Source organism: Siphateles boraxobius, unplaced genomic scaffold (genome assembly GCF_051911475.1).
Source record: "Siphateles boraxobius isolate OS27281-9 unplaced genomic scaffold, OSU_SipBor_1 5, whole genome shotgun sequence".
Lineage (NCBI taxonomy): Eukaryota > Metazoa > Chordata > Actinopteri > Cypriniformes > Leuciscidae > Siphateles > Siphateles boraxobius.
The window spans coordinates 24,003,790-24,018,036 of NW_027509141.1; the positions used below are offsets into that span (position 1 = coordinate 24,003,790).

The following is a 14,247-nucleotide window of genomic DNA, read 5'->3' on the forward strand; positions in this document are numbered from 1 at the left end:
GCTTACTTTTTAACCAATAGACTCTGTAAACGACACAAAAACCCGCCCACAAGAGACACAGGTAACCAATGAGAGTTCTAATAACAGACGTCCCGCCCCCGCTGCAAGTGTGTCTTGTGTAAGAATCCCAGTGTTTTTGAGAGCTTATGACACACTGTTTTATTGCGACCGTGGGCATGTCCTCGCTTCTGAAGTTGTACGAATAATACCATTATTTATCTGACGGGCTTATTGTTTGACCAAGGCTTCGAAAGAAGCTATATTTAATTCATCTATCCATCTATCATCGTTTATGTTGAGAACGCTGTAATTGCATAAACATGATGAACAGGACATTATCGAGAAAACTTCTGGGCTCCATGTGTGGGATCTCCAGCCCTCGACTGAGGTTCGCTCAAAGTGCTGTAAACACTGTGCAAAGCCAGAAAGGTAAAGTTTTAGTACATCTCATTCTCTAGTCTAGAGACCGACAGTGACGCAGTTGAATTGAGCTTGTGTAAGTTACTCGAGGAGGCTTTGCTAATAATACATAACACACTTGCTTGTAAATACATGCTTAACTTTCTTGTACGGCTCTAATTATTCTAAAAGTTACTGTAAGTTTTAGTGCTGATAAACATATCTGTCTTATTCCACAGAGTTGATCAAAACTAGGGAACTTGAAAAGGATGAGCTGAGACCTCTGTATATGGACTTTCAGGCCACCACACCCATGGTAACGTTACCCAATTATAATGCCATTTAGTTCAATTACTATTCAAACTCGTGAATCTAGTGCATGAGAACAATTCTTGGATGTTTACATGCATTTTTTTTCATTGTTTACATCTGATGCAACAGGATCCAAGGGTTTTGGATGCCATGCTCCCCTATCAAGTAAATTACTACGGCAACCCACATTCCAGGACTCATGCTTATGGATGGGAGAGTGAGAGTGGAATGGAAAAAGCAAGAAAAGTAAGTCTTTATCCTTCATAAAACCTGTATGTTTTATTTGATAGCTGAGAGCTTTATTTATGAATATCAAAGCATAATATTTAGGTTTAGCCAAAAATGCACTGTTAACTGTAACACCATTGTTTATTTCCTTTTCAGCAAATAGCAGATCTTATTGGTGCTGACCCAAGGGAGATTGTGTTCACCAGTGGTGCGACTGAGTCCAACAATATGTCAATCAAAGTAAGTATGTCATTACTGTTAGGAAAGATTAGGATTAGGAAGAAGTGAGACGCTGGGGCACAGATGACTTGACATTTCCTAAAACAATCAAATAGGTGAAGTTTATATAGGATCTACTGCATTAGTAATTAAGAATTACAAAAAAATCTCTTGACTTTTCTTGTCTTTAGGGTGTGGCTCGGTTTTATAAAGCTAACAAAAAGCACATTATAACCACCCAGACGGAACACAAGTGTGTGCTGGACTCGTGTCGTGTTCTGGAGGCAGAGGGTTTTGATATAACGTATTTGCCTGTGAAAAAAAATGGGCTGATTGACCTGAAGGTAAGCTTTCTTAAGGAGGACACATCCACCTAGCAGAATAGCAAAAATAATTAAATTATTTTGTTTTTCAAATAAGTTTCAGACACTCACCTGATCTCACATTGTTAAACAAATAGGGAGTCCCAAACAAGCTCCAAATTGATTGAAACTATTTTGAAATAATATATATTTTTTTGGCTGTCAAAATAGATTGCAATACTATTAGGGGTTGATAGTGGCACATTACACACACATTTTGAAATTTGTCTTAAAAAATTTAGTTTGTTTTTATTATATTTTAAAGATCTTCAAGACTTTTTAAATGTTATATTTATATATACATTATGGCCAAAATGTTGGAATCGATACCATGGGGGAAAATTACCCAATAGATATTTTAATATTATCTCATAATTTGTCAGCAGGTATATTAAGCTGCTTTAATAGACCTCACTTTAAGACCTGACACAGGAATCTATTATACTGTTAGATGTGCGTTTTCTTTCTCAACTGCTTGCGTCCACTTAAAGGGATAGTTCACCCAAAAATGAAAATTCTGTCAGTATTTACTCACCCTCATGTCGTTCCAACCCCGTAAGATATTAGTTCATCTTCGGAACACAAATTAAGATATTTTTGATTAAATCTGAGAGCAGGATCACTCCTCCATAGGCTTCTAAGGGATTGAAAGTTGTTCCCCCCAAAAGTTATTAAAGACATTGTTAAAATAGTCCAAGTGGCTCAATCTTAAGTTTATCAAACGACGAGAATACTTTTTGTGCGCAAAAAAACAAAAATAACGACTTTATTTTACAGGGTTGGAACAACACAAGGTGTGAGTGATTACTGACAGATTTTTCATTTTTGGGTGAACTATCCCTTTAAAACATAACTGATTGGGTTTATGTGAATATTCACCAAGACCGACATTTTTTACGTGTATTTAACTGTTTACGTGCAATAAGCAGCGAAAAAGATCTCAATTTAGTTCTGAGAGGCGTGTGTACACCTTGGGTGTTAGCACAAAATTTGTGGGAATGAGTAAAATTATGCGCAATCCTATTCCAAAATGTAAGTCCTGCAACACCAACAATATTCATCCTTCAGCAAAGTAAATGAATGAGTGAGTGAGCGGAGGCGGGTTTGTGTGTATCTCACTGTCGGGGAGATGAGAGAGCGAGAAAGCGCAGCTGGTATCGTGTATCTATTCTGAAGAAAATGAGTATTGGAAGCTTTTCAGATATTTCAATATCGATACATATGAATATTTTTGGCAACACTACATTGCATTTGGTTTATTATTTCAGATGCATTTTTAAAAGGCTACAATTGAAAAATGTATATATTATACATAAATTCAACCCGCCAAATTGGCTAGTAAGAGTGACCGTGTTAAGCCATCGCTGAAATCCACCCGCATTTGGCGGGTTGGCAGGTCTGAATGTCAAGCCCTGTATTTATATCTTATATTTTGCTTTCTCAGCACTTAGAGGAAATGATCCGTCCTGATACAAGCTTGGTGTCCATAATGACTATCAACAATGAGATTGGTGTCAAACAGCCAGTCAAAGAAATAGGTAACCTTTATTATCTACATTATAATTGAAATAGATACCTGTCAGTCTTCATATAATCTATATCAAGGATGTTTTTGATTTCAGGTCATCTGTGTAGGTCCAAAAATGTGTTCTTTCACACTGATGCTGCTCAGGCTGTTGGAAAGATCCCTGTTAATGTAATTGACTGGAAAGTGGACCTGATGTCCATCAGCGGCCATAAGATCTATGGGCCCAAAGGTTGCGCATTCAATATTTAAATGCACTATAGTTGCATTATCCAAAATATTTAACTGCTTGTGTTTATTAGGAGTTGGGGCTTTGTACGTCAGGAGAAGACCCAGAGTTCGTATTGAGCCTTTGCAGAGCGGAGGGGGTCAGGAAAGGGGTCTGCGTTCAGGGACCGTCCCAACACCTCTAGCCGTAGGCCTCGGAGCCGCCTGTGAGATCGCCCAGCAAGAGTTAGAGGTAGAGTTGGAAAAAGTGCTTGTTTTTTGCCACTACTAGTCTTAAGTTTAAGTTTTACTTACATGCAGGTTTTATTTCCTGTTTATTCTCAGTACGATCACAAGCGCGTGACGTTGCTTGCTAATCGCCTCATTCAGAAGATCATGTCTGAGATTCCTGATGTTGTGATGAATGGAGACCCAGATCAAAGATACCCAGGTGAGACTCGACTTTCCAGTTGTCAATTTTCCTTTATAAGGATCAGAGTTGACTTTGTTTTTTTAATCTAAACACTTTCCTCCTTCAGGATGCATTAATTTATCATTTTCGTACGTTGAGGGGGAGAGTCTGTTGATGGCGTTAAAAGATGTTGCGCTTTCATCTGGAAGGTTAGTATTTTAAAATGTCTAACCAGGGTTTATATATATGTAGATGACATGGCGAAAGAGCACACATTGTTCATTTACATACACTACCCACATGCCAAACTGGTTGAAAGGTTATCCTTTTACTAAAACGAAAAGATGTCCAGGACCTCCAGCAAAAAAATAGGCCCACAACATATAAGATCCAGAAGTATATTTAACCGACTATATTCTTTGGTTTTACTCATTGTGATGGATGATTAAGGGAATTTGGACTTTGAGTTTCCTCATATTTATACTCCTGTGAAACAAGTGAAAAGCTAGACAATTTCATGTTTGGTCACCCTGGTGTGATAAAGAGGTGCCAATAATTGTGGCCAATGTGTTTTGGAGAAAAACATTTATTTCATAATGTGATTTTCCCCCCACTTTCAATTATTTTACTTCAATGAAAGGTTAGAGTTTTGTGAGTAAGGATAAACAATGCAGATTTATTTTTACAGCAATCTTTGATCATATTTACCAGGGGTGCCAATAATTCTGACCACAATTGTATGCTTTGCTGATATGATGATTAATTGATGAATAAAACTCTTTGTGGATGGAGTGACCTGAATGTGTTCTTGTTGCAGCGCTTGCACGTCTGCTTCCCTGGAGCCCTCGTATGTTCTCAGAGCAATAGGGACAGATGAGGACTTGGCACACTCTTCTATTCGGTTTGTAGTTTTTCTCCATAATGTCTGTCGAAATGTTTGTTCTTTTGTGTTGCTTTATCTAAAGTCTCAGTACTCAGTGCAGCACAGTTCCTGCTTGAACCATGAGCACACATACTGTAATAATAAAGGGATCTGATGTTTTTCTCAGATTTGGAATTGGCAGATTTACTACAGAGGAGGAAGTGGACTACACAGTGGACAAGTGCATTCAGCATGTCAGGCGACTGAGGGAGATGAGGTGAGCTATTCATGAGTCGGACCTGGCATCCCACATCATGGAAAACATGGGAATGTTTAATATTAATTTTTTTTTTTACAAATCCTTATGTAATCACGAATGACTGGCAATGTAATAAAAAGTTATTAGTTAACTTAAAACCCATGCAAACTAGATCTTTCTGTGGAGAAAATAAGGAATGTTATAACCTGCTCTGTCCTTTTTTTTTGTCTATTAGTCCATTATGGGAAATGGTCCAGGAGGGCATTGACATTAAGAGCATCAAATGGACCCAACACTGAATCATTCTCAGCGAACGAAGTATGAAGACCTGCTGTGCTGTAAATACTTGTTCTGTACAGCTTTATTAGGCCGCCATACTCAGACACCTTAGACCATATTCCCTAAAAAAAACACGCACAATTTTATTTCTCAATTTTGGAGCTTTGAACTGTCTATGTGGAGATTTTAAGTGCCCTTGGATAAATTAAAGAGGGTACAGTGGTGTGGATTTGTTTATTGATATATTATGTTTACAGTTGCTCTGTGTGTTTAAACCACTCAAAATATAATCTCAAAAGACATCTTATAATCAACATACATTGAATATTGAGCAAATCATAATATAAACTTCAAAACACTTAAGGGGTCTACCATATTGTCCTTTGTCATTCCTGAGACCAGCAGAATTAATTTCAGTAATAAGTGGTTTTATTACAGAAGCTTTGTTTTAGGCAAGTCAAATGTGAAATCCAAGTTACAGTTTATGAGTAAAGGTTTTCTTAAAATAAAGGACTATAATGGACAGTAGGTGTCATTAAATTCACCTGCCCATTAGAAATGTATTCCGTACGACTTCATGCTTATTGTCAAGTTTAAGCGTCTTCCACGATTGTAATTCACAAATTCTGTAGTGTCTTTGTTTTATTCAAGAATATGCTATATTAATAAATATCCAAACCAATTGTTTTGTCTTTTTTCTTTACAGTATACATGTGGTTCAAAAATGTGGGTTTGGTAATTATTCTTTTTTTGAAAAAAACTTTTAATCAGCAAGGATGCATTAATCAAAAGTAAAAACATTTGGCAAATTCTTTCTATTTCATACAAATTCTGTTAATTAGAACTTTCTATTCATCAAAGAATCCTAAAAAATGTTTCCTCAAAAATATTAAGCAGCACAGCAGTTTTCAACATTAATAATAACAGAAATTCACAGGAATAAATAAATATATTTTTTAAATATATTGAAATAAAAAAACAGTTATTTTAAATTGTAATAATATTTCACAATATAATTGTTTTTACTTTATTTTTGGTCAGAAAAATGCAGCCTTGGTGAACATAAGAGACTTCTTTAAAAAAATGGTAATTCTTATTTCAGAATCAGTTAAGAAATTCTAAAATTGTAAAGATAATTGTCCATTTCAGTGCCTGGCAAATGAAAATGACCCGGAAGTTAAGATTAATTGTTTATTTCTGACAGTTTCACTTACAGATGGTCAGACAAATACAACACAAACGAAATGAGATTTTGAAAACTGCTTTAAAATTACAAACACAGAAGAGCCTATTTATATCTTACATAAATACAAAAAGGCATGACCAGAAGCTCTGTACATATACTTTATACAATTATCTATGTTCATATATACAATAAAAATAAACTATGTACAGCAGTTTTTGCCCAGTCTTCCTAAAACAAAAAATTAGACAACACATCTAAAGATGGAGATTTACAATAAACGCAGATCAGATCTTGTAAAAGTGCCAATTTGACCGTCTTTATCTTGAGCAACAGTCCTCAAATAATTAAATACTACACATATAGTAGTACACAGTCCATGTGCTAACTAGTCTCCATTTAGTCACCTTAAACAAGCTTTTTGAGCAAACATTTCTTTTTGAGACACTGATGAACAGGTTACCAGCACCAGATATCACATACAACTGACACATTTTTCCAGGGGCAAAAGACAATATTTAAGAACATCTTATGTAAGAAAATACTACTAATTTCAAACATTCACAAAGCGCCAATTTGTTTTGTGCATCCACACTATTAAGTGCTGCTTTTGAATTTACCCTGACATCTTTTTACTTCCTGAAAATAAAATTTTCTAGCTAGTGTTTCATAGCCAAGAGAGTCATAACAGTGTCATGCTACCATGTTTCCAACCTAGTAACAATTGGAAACGTATCAAAATGATTAATTCCTCCAGTATCTGCCACCCTCCCAGACAGCTTGTAATGCACAAGAGCTTTAAGCATTAATCATGTGCACAAAAACAATGTTACTACAATATAAAGATTGTTTTAAATAGCGTTTGAAAAGGAACAAACACAACATGAAAATACTTTTTTGACTGTTGCTGGATCTTAAAGGTGATCAGTAGCCTAGTCTCTTCATGGACAGCTTTGGAAAGGACTAACAGCTCCTGACCAGCAGACGGCATTGTCTGATTGTCTTTACCTTTTGCTAATCTAGGATTAAAAATGTGCCTGCTGGTGTGTTGTTTTATTGCTAAAATGGTTAATACTGGTCTTAAATTTTGTGCTGAGCCTAATGTGTAATGTAACATTAGCCCTGTTTTATTTTTATTTTATTTTATGGTGACAGAAAAATTAGGTGCTTTGTTTGGTTGCCATACTTTCAGATACTTTCAAAAGTTTGGGGTCAGTACGTTTTTTTTTTCTTTTAAAGAAATGAAATACTTTAAACAAACTGAATACTATTATTTAACAAGGATGCATTAAATTGATCTAAAATGGCAGTAAAGACATTTCTATTCAAATTAATGCTGAACTTTCTAAATATTAAAGAATTGTGAAAACTGTTATGATGGTTTCCACAAAAATATTAAGCAGCACAACTGTTTACATTATTGATAATAATAATCAAGGTTTCTTGAGCACCAAATCAGCATATTATTATGATTTCTGAAGGATCATGTGACACTGAAGACTGGAGTAATGATGCTGAAAATTCAGCTTTGCCATCACAGAGAAAAAAGAAAACAATTATTCACAACATTACTGTATTTTTGATCACGTAAATGCACCCTTGGTGGGAAGAAGACTTCTTTCAAAAACATTACAAAATCTTACAGACCCTTCAGAATAGTAGTGTATGCAGGTATTTTTCCTCCGCTCAACACATGATTATCTTAACAAATGATCCTCAATCTTCCACACAAACTTGTGACTACAGTACGGCCACATGTGCTGTTGGTGAAAGTGAGCATGTATTTATGGCACTCATCATCTGAGATTACAGAATAGATTATATTATTTGTTCATCAGATTACATTATGTCCACAAAAAACTCACAAGGGTTTCCCATGGCATGCTGGAAGGACTGGCGACTAGCAGTGAGTTCGGGTGGTATGGTCCCTATCTCCCTCACTGGTGGGGCCCCAGGGGGCCCGCTGCTGATAGCACCCTTAGGGGTCAATCTGGCCAGGCTGTAGGGAGGAGGCAGGCCTGGGGGCCCGTAAGAGGAGGCGTGGCTCCGTTCGCTGAGTGCACAGGAGGTGTGGCCGTACTTGGAGAAGGGAGTGTGGCTGTAGGAGAAAGACGTGCGGCTGTGCTGGGAAGGGACTCGGGAATGAGTGTGGCTGCGAGATGAGAGTGTATGGCTACGGTGGCTCAACTGGCTGGCTGAACGCTCAACCCGCCTCCCACCTGCTCTGTTGCCTGAATCCGATTCGCTGCCGCCGCTGCCTGCTGATTTGCGGTCCTTTTCCCTCAGCACGGGTCGCTGGCTCCTCCCAACGCTAGGGTTTGAACTACTGCTTCGACTTCCTGGAAAAATATACAGAAGTTGACATGGCTATATGGAGAACAAAGGAATAAATCAGCCTAATACATTTTATTTATCTTTACATGCTTTTAACAGAAGGTAAAACAATGGTTTCCAAAGTAAAATTCGATGCAATGACCAAAAAATTTGCTTCAGGTATGTCTGGTTGAGGACGGCAGGGAAAACAAATACTGAATGCAAATAATTAAATTCAAGTAACTACAGTACCTTTCAAAAGTTTGGGGTCGGTAAGATTTTTAAAAAATGTATTTGAAAGAAGTCTCTTATGTTCACTCAAGGTTGCATTTATTTAATGAAAAATATAATAATAAAAATGTAATTTATTCCTGTGATGGCAAAGCTGAATTTTCCTCACAGTCGCATGATCCTTCAGAAATCATTCTAATATGTTAATTTGCAGCTCAAAAAACATTTCTTATCATAATTATCAATATTAAAAACAGTTTGCTGCCTAATATTTTTGTGGAAACCATGATTTTTTTTAAAGCATTTATTTGAAATATTTTGTTACATTTTAAATGACTTTACTCACCCTCATGTCGTTCCAAACCCGTTCAAATTTCATTCATCTTCAGAACAAAAAGATCTGAGAGTTTTCTGTCCCTCCACTGACAGTTATGCAACTACAACTTTGACGCTTCAAAAAGTTCATAAAGAAATCTTTAAACTAATTCATATGAATTGAGTGGTTTAGTCCAAAATTACTGAAGAGACACGATCGCTTTATATACTGAACACATTTAATTTAGTCTTTTAATCACATATAAACATTAATCAGCGAACATAAACAGGAGCTCAACTGAACCTTCGTGATGCACGAGAACAAAACTCATTGGTTCTTGTGTAAACTCAAACGTGATGCGTAACACACCAGAATGAACCTCATTGGTTCTCACATGCTTGAGCTTCTGTTTATCACAACTGATGTGTGAGTTGATGAATGTTTATATGTGATTAAAAGCCTCAATTCAATCTGTTCATACAAGATATTGCATTCTTTCAGAAAATTTGGACTAAACCATTCAATTCATATGGATTAGTTTTATGATCTCTTTATGAACTTTTTGAAGCGTCAAAGTGGTAGTTGCATAACTGTCAATGGAGAGTATGAAATCTCTCAGATTTCATCAAAAAGTTCTTCATTTGTGTTCAGAAGATAAATGGAAGTCTTATGGGTTTGGAATGACATGAGGGTGAGTAATTAATGACAGGAAATATTTTTATTTTTAGGTGAAATATCCCTTTAATGAATCTTTGCTGAATAAAGGTATGAGTTTCTTTCAAAATGAAAAACAATCTACTGACCCCAAACCTTTAAACAATAGTGTATATAATTTTTTAAAAAGAATGCCACATATTTTGTTGTAAGGCTGTGTCCAGTGCAACTCAGTGTTTTGCTTTAGAAGCTAACCAAATTATGCAGATAACAAGAAGAAGAGTTTGAGATGTGGCTTCAACCCCGAAAACCATAACAACACTATGCAAAATAAAAAATAAAAAAAGCAAACTAGACTCCAATGATACAGGTTTCACTTGCTATATAGGGTAAACATGATTTATGTTGACCACAATGTGTTTTGCATGGTGAATACTCAAAATAATAATAATAATTATGTCATTAATAATGTTGCATATTGTCAGGCCTATGCAATTTTTGTTAATATTAATAAATGGTAATGTTTGACATGAAGAATTCAGTTACGGTGAAGACAAACGTAATATCTGGATCTTTCAGGAAAACCAGTTGAGAAGCTCTGATCTGGAACTAATCAGTGCTTCATCCTTCAGCAACTGAAGTAACAGCTCATAAATTCAGAGAAACATTCCATCCCTCACTAACATGTAATGACAAATGTTCTGCATTTCTCGCACTTCGTTCCTTCATGCTATGTTCCATATTTCAAAGAGAATGATTAAAATAGGATGAAAAATGATGGCAATTAAAGAGCTGATGAAATTCATCTATCAAATGTGCAATTAAAACTGGATGACATGACACTGGAGTCAAATGACAATGCAAATGAGTTCATGAGGAGCTGCATCCTGAATTTAAAACAGTCAAACTTCAAACTAAAGCCACATCATTTCACTCTTACATAACAGGCATAAGCAAAGCTTTTTACATACACATATGGGATCTACATTGATTTTGTCATGTTTATTCCCAAACTATTGAGTAATCAGTTAATTTGTGTGGCCGCTTTTTCCACAACACATGACATGCTGAGAAATACAGAGACGAGAGGCGAGGCAGCAGGACAAATCCAGCAACAGAAATACCCCAGTCATGGAGGGAGACATGACCGTAAGAGAGAGAGAGAGAGAGAGAGAGAGAGAAAGAGAGGGAAGGAGGCTGCCTTACCGGACACCCCAGGGTTGGGACTACCTCCTCCATCAGTCTGCCATTGCCCAGCAGAAACGAACAGGAAACAACACAGTTATGCCGTCTGTCTGTCTGTCTTATTACCAGAAGCCTGAATGCACTACTGGAATTTCATCTGGAATCTGCTCAGTTCAAATAAAATCTTATATGCGCTCATATAAGATATCTATTTATATGTTGCGACGACATGTTGGAAATATTGTGAAATCCAGGGTCATCATGAAAGCAAAATTCGATAGTCGATGCCAGTTGTGCTGAAATTTCAGGATACTAGATACCAATTTCGATACCACAGTAAAGATTTTGAATTCTATTGACTATACTGATTTATTTAATCATTAAAGTTATTAAATTATTACAATTATTAGTACAAATATTTAAGAAATTAGCCTTCATTTATTGTTCAATTACGTCAACTCTATTTAATCAAATGATTATTAGTATATTATTATTATCAGTCGGTAATAAAGGTAAAAAATGAATTTAGAGCAGTCAGCATTTTCTTTATTTCATGTTAATATCATTGTTTGAATAATATTATCAGTGTAATTGTCTAATACATAGGTATGACATGCGATGTCAAAAGTATACTCGATGCACTGACTCAGATCAGAATATCTATTGAAAATAGACACTCCCATTCAGAGTCAGCATGATTTTAATACTGTTATTCAGCAAGTAAAGACATTTATAATATTACAGAGGATTTCTATTTCAAATAAATGTAGTTCTTTTGAACTTTATATTCATCAAAGAATCCTGAAAAAAATTTATAGATTTTACAAAAATATTTATCAGCACAACTGCTTTAACCATTGATAATAATAAATGTTTATTAGAATGATTTCTGATAGGGATGTTCGACACTAAACTTATTTTCACTCGATATGATACCGATACTTTTTGTTACAGTTTTAACGATACTGATACTGATTATTTCTTAAATCGGTGTGTGATTTTTCAAAATAATGTTCATTTTCATACTTAAAGGGCAAATGTCATCTACATGACACATACTGGCCATTATTTACAAATTTACCACAAAAGCAAATATGAGCACAATTAAATTAAAATGTGGACAACAATAGGTATAAATGTTATCTTGTATTTTAATAATTGTATTGTATAATAATCAAGTAATTTATATTATTCTAACATAAATGTGTATAAAATAAGATAAAATAAAATAATGTATTATATACCATGGCATCTTGCTTTTTTTTTTCTACAGGAGAAATGTAACACCACACCATGCTATGTTTCCTTTCTGCCATTCTCTCCATCTCGCTCAGTTTAATGCAGAAGTGTACCTTGTGTGACACGTCACGTGACACAGGCCAGCTAAATATGTTTAAAAACAAACATCAACAAAAAGTACTGGAAACATTTGAAAGTGATGCAGAAACCCACATTTTGTATAATTATCATTATAATACAGATATCTTTTCAAGGAATCGATATCAAATAAATCAATACTTATTATGAGTATCGATTGATATTATAGTATCAACGTGCCCATCCCTAATTTCTGAAGGATTAAGTGACACTGAAGACTGGAGCAATGGCTGTATTAACAATATTTCACATTATTATGGTTTTTAATTTTGATCAAATAAATGCAGCCTTGGCGAGCATAAGAGTTAAACATTAAAGAATTTTATAGACCAAAAACCTTTGAACGGTAGTGTATATATAGTACATAAAATCCATGTACTTAAAATATTTAAAAAGTTTTTCCATATCTGCCCTAGTTTGATTTTGTTTGACTGCTTTCGTGGGCCTATCCATAAGCTTCAAACCACACAACACATCCGAACCTTCACTCAAGAGATGACAGATCATTCTAACTGCTCTTTACAGGCAACTCAAACACACACAACAGGCTGCAGAGTTTCCTTCCTTACATTTTCACTGAGCTAGTGCATGGCATGTGTGAAATGAGCAACAGGTGAAGGTTAATGTGAAGCAGTGGATTGAGACGGACGTGTTTGTGCACTGTAACAGCGTTGAAGGCAAAAAGCACAAGAGAATGAGATGTATGCCAGATGAAATCATGATGAGCTGATATCAGCTGATGGAGATCAATTTTTAAAATGTGGCCAAAAATGAAGAAGAAAAATTATCTTAGATTTGCTTGAAGGGTTTGAAACTAGGGACCCCACAAGACACTTCACATAAAATGGGCCGACCATATTTGGGGACAATACTTAAAAAAATTCTTAATTCTTGCTTTCAAAAACTGCAAGATAGAGTGCAAGCAAATGCATAACGCAGGATCAACTATTTCATACATTTACAACAGCCTAAAATAATGTTTATATATGAGCTAAACTATACGATCTTATTATTTCAGTATTAAACTAGGCTGAGATTTATTTTGGAATCTCTAACTGAGATCCAGTAATATGAAGTCATGGATGACCTTTCCCTACTTACCCTCACTGTGATGACTTCCTGCGCTGCCACTGTGGAAACTGTGGCAGGGGTCGGAATATCCTGGCGGGAAACCAGAGGGCGCTGTGGAGAAGGGTGGATAGGGGAAGGGCTGGCCGCCCATGGGCCACGGGTTAGTAGACGGAGGGGGGAGAGGGGCCAATGTGTCCTGCTCTGAACCAGCACCACTCGATCCCTCATTCAAGTTTAGTGTAGCCATGTCTAAGAACAAAGGCGGAAATTATAAAGAGGTGGAAACATTTTGTTTGTAAGGATAAATAAAAAGCATGAAGGAAATGTAGAGATGTGTTGTACTTTGGCAGAGATCTCCAAATGTGTAGTAACACTGTTCAGAGAAGGTGATCTTGTTGACAGTGTGTCTCAGATAGCCGTGTTTGAGCAGGCTGCTGGCGTATTTCCTAGCATCACGCCGGTCTTTGAATCCTTCAACCCGTGAGTACAGCCAGTCTACTACATCACCTCCTGTAACATGCGAGATACAGACAGATGAATACCGATACACCACGGTTATTAAAGTTAAATAAAACCAAAAAAAAAATACATTTTTGTTACTTTAAATAAAATAAAAGTTAAATTAAAAATTTAACAGGCCCCACTTTATATGAAGTGTCTTTAACTAGTATGTACTAACATTTCAATTATTCATTTGATACAATGCACTTATTGTGTACATACATACACATAGTACTTATATTTAAAAAATACGTGCATGTAATTACAGCTGTGTTTAATTTCTGTAATTACATTTATTATTACACTGCTGACCCTTCCATTACCCCTTAACCCACCGTTAAACCTACCCATA

At 35.8% G+C, this 14,247-nt stretch overlaps 2 protein-coding genes across 3 annotated transcripts in view; one reads left to right on the top strand and one right to left on the bottom strand.

Annotated features, from left to right (window-relative positions):
- Positions 1–85: 85 nt before the first annotated feature.
- On the top strand, positions 86–5,746 carry nfs1 (NFS1 cysteine desulfurase). Its single transcript, XM_077203440.1, has 13 exons — positions 86–429; positions 639–715; positions 841–957; positions 1,096–1,179; positions 1,350–1,502; positions 2,965–3,058; positions 3,143–3,277; positions 3,348–3,505; positions 3,598–3,703; positions 3,792–3,873; positions 4,482–4,565; positions 4,714–4,803; positions 5,021–5,746. Exons 1-13 carry the CDS (start codon positions 321–323, stop codon positions 5,082–5,084), a joined length of 1,353 nt encoding a protein of 450 aa, XP_077059555.1. The 5' UTR covers positions 86–320; the 3' UTR covers positions 5,085–5,746.
- Positions 5,747–6,241: 495 nt separating this feature from the next.
- The window catches only part of dvl1b (dishevelled segment polarity protein 1b), a 43,000-nt gene continuing 34,994 nt past the window's right edge, over positions 6,242–14,247 (bottom strand). For both annotated transcript variants that reach the window (XM_077203421.1, XM_077203422.1), the window contains 3 exons: positions 13,737–13,904; positions 13,425–13,643; positions 6,242–8,586 (listed from right to left, as the gene is read on the bottom strand). In XM_077203421.1, the coding sequence (XP_077059536.1) occupies positions 8,087–8,586; positions 13,425–13,643; positions 13,737–13,904 (887 nt within the window). In that variant the 3' untranslated portion in view covers positions 6,242–8,086. The remainder of the gene's footprint in view (positions 8,587–13,424; positions 13,644–13,736; positions 13,905–14,247) is intronic.

What these genes read in the sequence shown, in the direction of transcription:
- nfs1 (XM_077203440.1), top strand. Translation starts at nt 321, where the DNA reads ATGATGAACAGGACATTATCGAGAAAACTTCTGGGCTCCATGTGTGGG. An exon ending in TTCAGGCCACCACACCCATG is followed by an intron (nt 716 to 840) that starts GTAACGTTACCC and finishes CTGATGCAACAG; the next exon opens with GATCCAAGGGTTTTGGATGC. An exon ending in CCAACAATATGTCAATCAAA is followed by an intron (nt 1,180 to 1,349) that starts GTAAGTATGTCA and finishes TCTTGTCTTTAG; the next exon opens with GGTGTGGCTCGGTTTTATAA.